Genomic DNA, 10,483 nt, shown 5'->3' on the forward strand with positions numbered 1-10,483 from the left:
GCTCTTTAATATTGTTGGCCATCACCCTCTTCCTGGGTATGCTCTCTCAGCTTGTCTTCTGAGACATTGTTCTCTCTTGGCTCTCCTCCAAAAAACAATTCTCTCTCTCTCTCTCTCTCTCTCTCTCTCTCTCTCTCTCTCTCTCTCTCTCTCTCTTCATATATATACATGTATGTATGTATTGCCAACCTGTCATCCTTCTCCCAACCACTGAGTGTGAATATCCCTCAGAGGTAGGTAGGCAGGTACTAGGAATTTATTAAGTGCTCATTATGTTTCAGGCATACATTAAGCTAGTGATACAAATACAAGCAAAAACAAAGATGGTCCCTGCCCTCCAGAAGCTTATATTCTAATAGAGGAAGATAGTCCATAAAGGGGAGCTAGCTGACTTGGGAATGAGGAGAAGGCAACTGGATTGGAAGAAATAGTATGGAAAGTCAGAATCACAACCAGGAGGAGAATGAAGCATGACTGACCTGTGTCTGTCCCTGAAATAGACCTTGAAAGGAATTCACCAACGGGAGAAGAGAACAAGCAGGGTAGAGGGATGTTTCAGAGTGAAAAGGTCAGAGTTCAGAGATCGATTATGGACATTCTTCTTTTGTCTCTACCCTTTCTCCTTTCGTGAAATCAAGTTCTACAGATTAAATTATCATCTCTATACGGATGACTCCCAAAACTATATCCAGCCCTAAACTCCTTCCTGAACTGAGGCTCAAAGTTATTAACTTGCCTGCTAGATATCTCTACTGTGAACCTGTGAGCTTCTCAGTGTCCAAAACAGAAGTCATTATTTTTCCCCTAAGAGCCATCCTCCTCCAAACTTACTGGTTTCTCCTAGGAGTGCTATCATTCTTCCAGTTAAGCAAGTTCACAACCTTGGAATTATCTTTAAACCATCCCTTTCCTTCACCCCTCATTCCACAATTTTCAGGTCCTATAGATTATACCTCTACAGTATCTCTTGAATACATCTTCTCTCCACTCATATAGTCCTTATCACCTCTCACCTAAGCTATTACAATAGCTTCCTATTGGTATCTTTGCTTCCAGTTTCTACCCCCTCACCCATCCATACTCCCCACAAATGTTAAATTAATATCCATGAAATATACTATATTACTGTTTAATAAATGTTTGTGGAATTGAACTGAATCAGAAACAGGACTTAATTTTAATAATAAAACATTTTTGGGAGTAGGTCTTTAGTAGCCAAGAAGATTTCAGGACATTCTTCTCATTTCTTTTTTTTTTCAGTCTTTCTAAGTAAACATTATGATAGTGATATCCATATATACCATATAGTATTCTCCTTTCCTTGCCCCACCAATTTTAATGCCCCCACATATCTCTTTATACTAGCTACCTATCTGACTCCTTCAAGATCTTGTATAAACTAAAAAAAAAAGACAACTCTAAATTTTAAAGTCTAACTATGTAAAATTACTATTGCAAGATGTTTAGGACAAAATATGAAGATGTAAGTGCCTAGTTTTACCAGAAACTATCCGTGAAACTTCAAACAAGCTCTTCTCTGGGGTAGAGAATTTCATCATATGTAAAAGGATACAGTTGGAGTAGACAATTTCTAAGGTTCATTCCAGCTGTAAGACTCCATTATTCTATGCTTTTATCAACATAATAACCAATGGAAAGACTTCTCAAAAAAAATGGAAAGGATAAGATTCAGAAGACTTTCAAGTTGAATTTGCCCCATCAAAGGGAAATCAAAATTAAAATTTAATTGTCCCCCAGCTGGAGGTTATAAGGGTCCAACCCAAGTACAACACAGAATGTTAGCTAAGTCTTCTGCCTGCCCAGGCCTATTATTCTAAACGTTCTTTTTGGGAGAGGATTGTCGCCTAAGGTTCAAGACTATCCCACAGAGGGCGCTGTTTGCTTTGCTTTGAATGAAGAGAAGGCAATGGTGCGGATTCCAGTTAATTGGGGGGCGGGAGGAGGGGTGTATGGAGGGATGGTGGCTGGTGCATAGGTGCGCGCATTGGGTGGGGTACGTTTCCGAGGAGGTGGTGGAAAGGAACAAGCCGGGGCTCGATAGAGGAGGGGTAAGGGCTAGCTTTCCTCCGCAATCCTTTCAAAGTTTAGGAGCACCTGAGTATCACATCACAGACTACTTCATCTGCTGGAAGTGACGGGTGGAACGGGAGAAATAGCTTCGGTCAGGGAGGGAAGAGAAGGAGACAGGAGTTTGGAAAACCAAGAAAAAAAAAACGAAGAATGTTTTTCTCTGTCTCTCTGTTCAGACTCTGTCCAGCCCCGCTACCCCCACCTCCATTCCCACAAAGTGAATTTGAATACCCAAGATTCAACCTGGCAAGAATCACTCTTTTCTTAGGTCCCCAGGGGAATATAGTGCGCAGAAGTTTTATATGACAAAATCGTTTGCTTTCCGGAACAGAAAGGGATTTCCGCTGAATCTGGTCTAAGTGGAGTTTTCTGTGTAGGAAACAAGTTTGCATTGCTGCTGAGCGAGACTGTCTTCCTACACTGCCCCAATACCACGGCCCTCTTCCGAAACGCAATTTCTGTTTTACATTAACAGATTTCGTTTAGAGAGATTGGCGTGTTTGTTCCAAGTCTACTCAGAGGCAGAGCACTCTTACTGGTTCCCCCATCTGCCGGAACTGCGGCTTATGTTGTGCATATATGTCAATGTATCAATGTGCACATTTCCCTTCCCCCTACCCCTATCCAAAGCACAATTGAGCTTCCCTAGGGCAAGGGATAGAGACGAGTTGGCCTACTGGATAGAGGTATAGTTTCGAGGTCAGGAAGACAAGGATTCAAACCCTGCCCCTGACACATACTCACCAGTTGTGTGACCACAGGCATGTCTGGTCCCTCAGTTTCCAGAAGCCTTTCTCTAAAATGGGGGCAGCATGGTGCTGTGGTGGGGGGAAAAGAGATTTGGAGTCACAAGACTTGAGTTCAAATTCCAGCTCTGTCTGTGTGACCTTGAGCCCCTTCTTTGGGCCACAGTTTCTTCATTCATCTGCAAAACAAGAGGGTTGGACTCCAACTTTTCAGCTCTAGATACAATCCAATGAGTTAGTTATTCTACTTAGATAAAGGGAGTGAAGAAATCACAGTCCCGCCCCCCATGAGGAATAGTTTAAACACTTGTCTTGAAGTTCCAGGCGGGGTCCAAAGTGTAGCCACCCTAGGTGAGGATTTCTGGCCTTTGATAATTAGGATAACCGTCCTGGCCTCCAATTGCAGCTCTTCTCTTTAGTTCATTTAATTGTTTGACCAGAAAAACTTCCAGTACATTCGATGCGGACTAGTTGACATTTCTCGGAATTCAATACACCTTAAGGGGATGGGAGTAAAAGGAGGAGAACAAAATCACCAAGAACACAAGGTGAAGACTTCCGATAGGAAGGAGGGCAGTAATCTTTATACTTGCCTCTTCTGCTTGGGTATTTCCATTTGAGAAGGAGTCGTGCTGTGATCCACGGCTATATGTCCAGCTACCTAGGTCCAGTTGTCACGCACTGAGAAATGTCTCTATGGGAAATGACAGAGGCAGCGATTTTTGTTTAATGTTTAAATCATGAGTTCTAAAAAGCCTATCCCTCAAAGTTCTCGTGCCGAACAAATAACTAGTTTTTAAAAGTCAAAGGCGTAGGGGGAACTTTTTTTTTCTTCTGGTAATCTGGTCCATGTTAATTCTCCTCCATATAACACCCTCTTAAATATCCCCTACCAGCGTTTAACACGCTATTGGCCACGTGACCTGTGGCTCCAATTTATCTCTTCGGCCAAAACTGTTGAAAACCCTCTACCGCCCAGACCTGCTGCAAGAAGGTATTCCTCAGCCGCAGATGGAAGTTAATACATTAACTTATTTTCCCTTATTTATCTACTAAAATAATAATCATCCTCAAATATAGAGCTTAAATGCTCGCTTTGAGAAAGTTGTGCATTTCAGTCAATTAGTGTATTTGTTTAGTGGTTCCCCCCAAATACTTAAATAAAATTTAACTGTATTTTAAAAAAAGAAAAGAACTTAATATGCTCAGGCCTTCAGCTAAAAAGCCCTGATAGGTCTGTGATGTATCTTTCTGTGATCAATGCATATTTACCCGTTCTGTCTGTACCCACGGTTACACAGATGAACACATGTAGGATGAATAGATTCAGAGCTTAAGGGGGCGGGGGTCGTACCGATAAGGATGCACTCGAAAAGGCCCCCGGTATGATTTTGTAGAGAAAAGTAAATTAAGGAAGAGACTCGCAGCTCTGGCAGCAGGTGAAACCAAAGTGATTTCCCGTACTTGTGAGGGTCTATAACCAAAAACACATTCGGATCCCTGGTGCTGCTTCCCCTAGACAACAAGTGCTGGTTGTTGTTTTTTTTTTTCCCTCTCGGTGACAAGACCATTTTGAAAATGGTAGAGTCACTATCTCTTTGTCCCCCGCCCATTCCCTTGTCTTTGGGGTTCTCTGAAAAAAGGGCACTTCTACGCATCCAAGAGGAAAGGGTAATCCTGACCCTACTGGGGTGGGAAATGGATTGGAGGTAGGTAGAAGCCATCGTGAATGTTGTATAAAATTGCTAACGATCTTTTCTGCTCCTGTCAGAGTGGGTTTGGGGTGTAAAGATGAGCTAGGACCCTGGGGACTGGGGGAGGGAGGATAACCCGGATCTAACCCAGGCCTCTCCCCACCTCTTCTCCCCCTCACTTAGGCCAGGCTGTAGCGAGCAAGTTCCCAGGAGCAGCAGGGGGGGAAACTTCTTGCGGCAGAGGGGGCAGCCGCTGCAGCCGGTGGGCGCTCCCACCCGGGGCTCCACAGGCTCGGAGAGGTTCGTTTCTTGCTCTTGGAGTGGTGCTTTATCGAGAGCCAATATCCTTTTGTGCTAATAGTCCAGTCCTCATTTGCTGCCTAATTGGACTATATAAAGCCAATAACAGGGGAGCTCTTATAGCCCGAAGCCAAAGCGCCAAAATCTAAGGCAAGGAGAGAGGGGGCGGCGGCAGTGGCGGCTGCGGGGCCAGGGTTTGGCTGCGCCTTCTCTTGCCTAATCCCATTTGCCATTGTACGTGCCCAATCGCCGTATACTCTCCGCATTTAACTTGGATGACATTTTGATTTCATCATTAGCATCCGGCGCCGGATTGACGCAGCCCCAAGTCGGGGACTCGTCCAGCCGCCTCCTCCCCGTGAGCAGCAGCCGCCGCCAAGGCTTCTCAGTCCCTGTGTCCCGTCTTCTGTCCCGCGGCCAGAGCTGTACCCCACCCCCTCCCGCCCAGAGTCCCCCCCCCACCCACCCCCCCCACCCTCCTGCTCCCCCATCCATTCCTCTTCCTCCCCCCCATGCAAGCCCGCCCCAGTAGCTCTCTAGCTGGGTGCCCACATCCCCACCCCGCCCTTCAGACTCTGGATTTGCGCCGGGTGCTGCTTCTACTTTGCGCCGCCTCGTAGTTGAGTTGTGTTTATGGTCTGAGTTGCCGCTCGTCCGCCCGCCCGCCCGCCTCCCCGGTGTAGCGGGGACTAGGAGGAAAGCGGAGGATGCCTGAGCCGGGACAAGAGCCCTGCAGCAACACTAGTACCCAACCTCCCCAGCCGCCGCCGCCTCCCCCGCCACCGCCGCCGCCGCCGCCACCACCGCCTCCACCGCCACCGCCCAAAGACTCCCCGTTCTCCATCAAGAACCTACTCAATGGAGACCACCACCGAGCGCCCCCAAAGCAGCAGCAGCCCCCAAGGACGCTCTTCGCCCCGGCCTCAGCCGCTGCGGCCGCTGCGGCCGCGGCTGCAGCCAAAGGGGCCTTGGAAGGCGCCGCCGGCTTTGCGCTCTCGCAGGTGGGCGATTTGGCTTTTCCCCGCTTTGAGATCCCAGCGCAGAGGTTTGCACTACCGGCGCACTATCTGGAGCGGTCCCCAGCCTGGTGGTATCCCTACACCCTGACCCCCGCGGGGGGACATCTTCCCAGGCCAGAAGGTACCTATGATTGGTTTCCTTTTCCCTTTTCCAAAATTCGTCACCTCCGCCTTACCTTCTTTTCCTTTCTCTTCTTTACTCTTCCACAGTGTCTTTTCTTTTCTTTTCTGCCTACTTTTGCCCCTACTTGTAACTTGGTCCATTCCATCGCACACTCTTTCAATCCCTTTTTGGCCCTGTTTCTGGATATCTTCCCTATTCCGCTTCTCCTTGCTCCCGGCTCACTTAATTCAAGCTCCCTCGGTAGGCTCGTATTGCTACGTTTCTTGGTACCAATCCCACTTGGGAAGAAAAGAAATAGAGTGAGCTCACTGAGTGAAAGCTCTGCCCTACGGGGGAAAAAGTGGCCCTGGTGCAATAGTAGAGGGTCGAGGAGTACGAGAGAGGGTGGGGGATTCGAACTGGAAAGAGAAAGCGGTTATTTACAAGTTTTGTCCAACAGATTCAGGGAAAGTCTTTCCCTTGGCCCCTAGCGACTGGAGAAAGGACGAGAGAGAGCCTAAGGCGATGGCGGCTTTGTCACCCTTCGATTCCTCTCTTCTGGGGACTTCGTGAGGGCCCCAGGACCCCGAGATCTAGCGTCCTCCTCTTCCCTGGGGAGGGAGAAAGACTAGGGAACAGGGAAAGCAAGCCTGCTATGAGGAACGTCCTTGGTACTGAAGTCTACAAAACAGTAGTGGAATGAGCTTAGGGGACACAGGAGGGCAGAGGGGCCAGCGGCTTTTCTTGTGAGGCCTAACTAAAGGGGCGATATCTCTGTGTGTGTGTGTGTGTGCGTATGTGGGTGCGTGTGTGTTCGTATGTGCGCGCGTTTGGGTGTCTTTTCTCTCCCCTACAGTGGCCGAGAAATCTCTCCTCCGAGACTCGTCCCCAGCTTCGGGCACAGACAGAGACTCCCCTGAGCCACTACTCAAGCCGGACCCGGACAAGGAGCTGGACTCCAAGAGCCCGGACGAGATCATCCTAGAGGAGAGTGACTCGGAGGAAGGCAAGAAGGACGACGCGTCGTCTGGGGCCGGCGCCGGGGCAACTGGACAGGGCGGCGAGGACTGGAAGAAGCGAGCTGACAGCCCGGAGAAAAAGCCCTGCCGTAAGAAGAAGACGCGCACGGTCTTCTCCCGGAGCCAGGTCTTCCAGCTGGAGTCCACGTTCGACATGAAGCGCTACCTGAGTAGCTCAGAGCGTGCTGGCCTGGCCGCCTCCCTGCACCTCACAGAGACCCAGGTGAAGATCTGGTTTCAGAACCGCCGGAACAAGTGGAAGCGGCAGCTGGCGGCGGAGTTGGAGGCGGCCAACTTGAGCCACGCAGCCGCGCAGCGAATCGTGCGGGTGCCCATCCTCTATCACGAGAACTCAGCTGCTGAGGGCTCCGGCGCGGCCGGGGCCCCAGTGCCAGTCAGTCAGCCGCTCCTCACCTTTCCCCACCCGGTGTACTACTCTCACCCAGTCGTCACATCGGTGCCATTGCTGCGGCCGGTCTGAAGGTGGGGCAGGGGAGGGGGGCGCTGGGGACCCTCCCCTACCCCCCACCCCGGGACTGGAAGCGTGCGTGCGTGTGCAGGGGTGTGTGTGTCGACTGGTGGGGAGTGAGGGGGGATTGACCCTTCCGACTCCCCAGCTCGGAGGGGTCAGGATCAGCTTCAAGAACCGGAGAGCAGGGGTCAGTGTTCCCTTTCCCCTTCCTCCCCTCTCCCCCAAAGGTAACATTTTTTGTATGTATTCTCAATGCATTTCCGTGCATTTCACCCTCGCTAGATTGGAGACTGTCTTGACTATTATCGGCTTTTCTTTTGGTTATAAGAAAGGTAGAAAAGTAAACCCTGAATCAAAATTTTTCCATCCAAGTCTCAAATATGCCACCTCCAGCTCCCTGCCCTAAATGTGCTGAACTCTAGCTTTTGGTTTTATTTTGAAATAAAGGAAATAACAAAGCAAGGGTTCGGGGGGAAGAGAGAAGAATCCCTATCGTTCCCTCCTCTTTTCAATCATTATTTCCCCAGATATCCAGAAGAAGGGAATTATCATTGCATTGCTTTTAGTTTTTCTTCCCCAACCATTCAATTTTCCTCCTCTTTTAGTTCTCTGTTTGCCCCTTTATGACAAACTTTCTCTCCACCCCACCTCTCTCTAGCAATTTACCTGTTTTGGGATTGGAAAATTCACTAACGAAGTTGTAAAAGGAGTAAAGAAAACCAAAAGAAAAGCCCCAAACCGAAAATGAAAACAATTCCATATTCTAACCTGGTTTGAGTGATATTATTTATTGGTGACCTATTATTTAGGGAGTAACCCTCCTTTGTAAATTATTCTTACTATTATTTCTACAACTTTCTCCTTTTTTTTTTTTTGTAATTTAATTGTTGTACTTTGACCTGTGCAATATTGTACGAAATTTTCTGAGAGCACTGCGTCTTCCTCCAGGAAAGGAAAGGAACATTTTAATTGTAAAATTGTGATCATTCAAGTAGCAAAATAAAGTAGTGGGGGAAGAAGGGGAAGGAAGGAAGGAGGCTAGGGAAATTGAGCACTAGCTCAGTTCAGAGGCAGCTGGTTATTGGAGCGCTTTAAGTGAAGGACAATCAATTTAGAATAATTTTAACTTATTTGATAAATGTACAGTTTTCTTGTAAAATTCACCCCGGAAACCTCACAGCCCCAAGGTTCTGCCATCCAATCCAACCTCTGTTTCCTTTTGTCTACTAAGCCTGTTGTCGGGCAATAGGTTCCCGTCATCTCCCTCCTCCTACCCCCAAGGATTTCATCTTTTACATCTGTCGGGGTTCAGTCTCTTTTTAAGAAAAGGAAAAAAAGTAAAATATTGTTACGCTGAATGTCGTGGCGAGATTGAAATAAAAAAAAAAAGAGCAAAGGCACTTATGTTCCAAGGTTGTGTAACTTTTGGAAATTATCTCCAACAGGTGTTTCTGAAACCCCTACTTTTTCTCCTCTCTTCCATCCTTTCTATCGTGTGTGAGAAGTGGGTGCACACACACACATACACACACACATATAATACAGTGTCTAGGGCAGACAAAAGTGGCTTTGTTTGGAGCAAGGAAGATTCCCCAATAGTGTCTTGCCTGGATTGATCTTCTCAAGAGAGAGGTGCAAAAAGGGGAGTAAGGAGAGTTTTTTATATGGTTTGCAAAATTCCACTAGACAAAAGAGCCCACCGACTGTCCAGTCTGGATCTCTAGGTGCCTATTCCAACGCCTCTTACATGTCTGTGTATGAAGAAAGATTGTAGCCCAATTATTTCAGGGATGAGGTAGAAACCCTGGAAAAGCCTTTTAAACCTATTTTGTGGCACCAGGACCTGTCTCCCTTGAGTCATCATTTGGATAAAAGAGAGAAGGAAGAGGAAGGATAACTTGGGGGTTAAACATCTGCTAGAGGTAAAATGAGGCAAGAGCAGAGACTTCAAATGCTGGAGAGGCTTAAGCTCTTAAGAAAGAACAGAAAGTTGACCAGCCAAACCTGGGACCTCAGTCTTCCTTCTTAGCCTTCGAGTGTTTTCCCCTCCTTATAGGGATAGCGTTGCTCTCTCAGTCAGCGGCTGCAGAGTTGTAGAAGAGTCTCGAAGTCTTGGTCTAAAAAGTAAGAGAGAAAAGACAGCAATTCTGAACCGATTGGGCCTTAGTTAGTTGTAGTTTTCCTCAATCCACCTCTGCGGCTCAGCCCGAAGGGAAAGAGGAGGGGGAAGCCCACAGGAATTCGGTGGCTTGATTTACTTTCGGGATCGGGACACACATAGACCCGGGCGCGCACGCAGGCGCGCGCACACGCACACGCACACACAGACACACACAGAGGAACCAGTTCCAGTGCTGCTGTCCAGGGTTTTTATTTCCAGTGATTTCAGCTTAGAGTTAACTTCCTGAGAACAGTGCCTTTTTTAAAAATCAAGATACACTGTATTACTTTTCCTTTCCTTTTCCTTTTCCTTTTTCTCTTTGTGGTTCCCTTCCCTAGAAAGAAAGAGAAGTGCAATACTTCGGTCAGTGCTGAAGCTACGCGGCTGGGGCAGAGTCCCAACCCAAACGTATTCAGCGTCTCCCTACCCTCCCTCCTACCAGCCTGTAGCCGCTGGGACAGCATTCTCCGGCTGTGCTTCAAGAGAGCCGGGCTGCTTGCTTGAGCCTCGAGATTCATGCCCTGCCTTGCTTTGGAAGCATCTTGGCCGCCTCTCGAGGAAATGGCCCTAATTTTCTTGTAAAAAATCTATACCTAGGTCTCAAGTAGAAGAGGAGGAAGAACTTTCCACAACCCGCGCATATGGCTAGATTACAGACTGAGGAAAAATTGACCAATAGGTAAAATTATTTAGAACTGTGTGGTTGCTCAGCGTTTCACTTGCATGAACTGTCTGGGTGAGGAGAGAGCTCCAGAAAGAGCATGGCTGAAGATCTCTTCTGTGGTCTGATTTGTATTGGGGGAGAGAGGAGGAGGAGGAAAAGGAGGGAGGGAGGGAGGGAGAGAGAGAGAGAGAGAGAGAGAGAGAGAGAGAGAGAG

General features: G+C 47.9%; 2 protein-coding genes across 4 annotated transcripts in view; both read left to right on the top strand.

Annotated features, from left to right (window-relative positions):
• The window catches only part of BUB3 (BUB3 mitotic checkpoint protein), a 555,213-nt gene that overhangs the window by 470,701 nt on the left and 74,029 nt on the right, over positions 1-10,483 (top strand). The window lies entirely within an intron of this gene.
• On the top strand, positions 5,539-7,453 carry HMX3 (H6 family homeobox 3). Its single transcript, XM_069097579.1, has 2 exons — positions 5,539-5,971; positions 6,810-7,453. The coding sequence occupies exons 1-2, from the start codon at positions 5,539-5,541 to the stop codon at positions 7,451-7,453; spliced, it is 1,077 nt and encodes a 358-aa protein (XP_068953680.1).

Source organism: Petaurus breviceps, unplaced genomic scaffold, assembly GCF_028583685.1.
Source record: "Petaurus breviceps papuanus isolate PSGF00001 unplaced genomic scaffold, PetGlider_PUasm1.0 37, whole genome shotgun sequence".
Lineage (NCBI taxonomy): Eukaryota > Metazoa > Chordata > Mammalia > Diprotodontia > Petauridae > Petaurus > Petaurus breviceps.

Bases quoted from the DNA above. Each gene is read 5' to 3' on its own strand.
- HMX3 (XM_069097579.1), top strand. From the start codon at position 5,539: ATGCCTGAGCCGGGACAAGAGCCCTGCAGCAACACTAGTACCCAACCT. The intron at 5,972-6,809 runs GTACCTATGATT...TCTCCCCTACAG, and splicing joins ACATCTTCCCAGGCCAGAAG to TGGCCGAGAAATCTCTCCTC.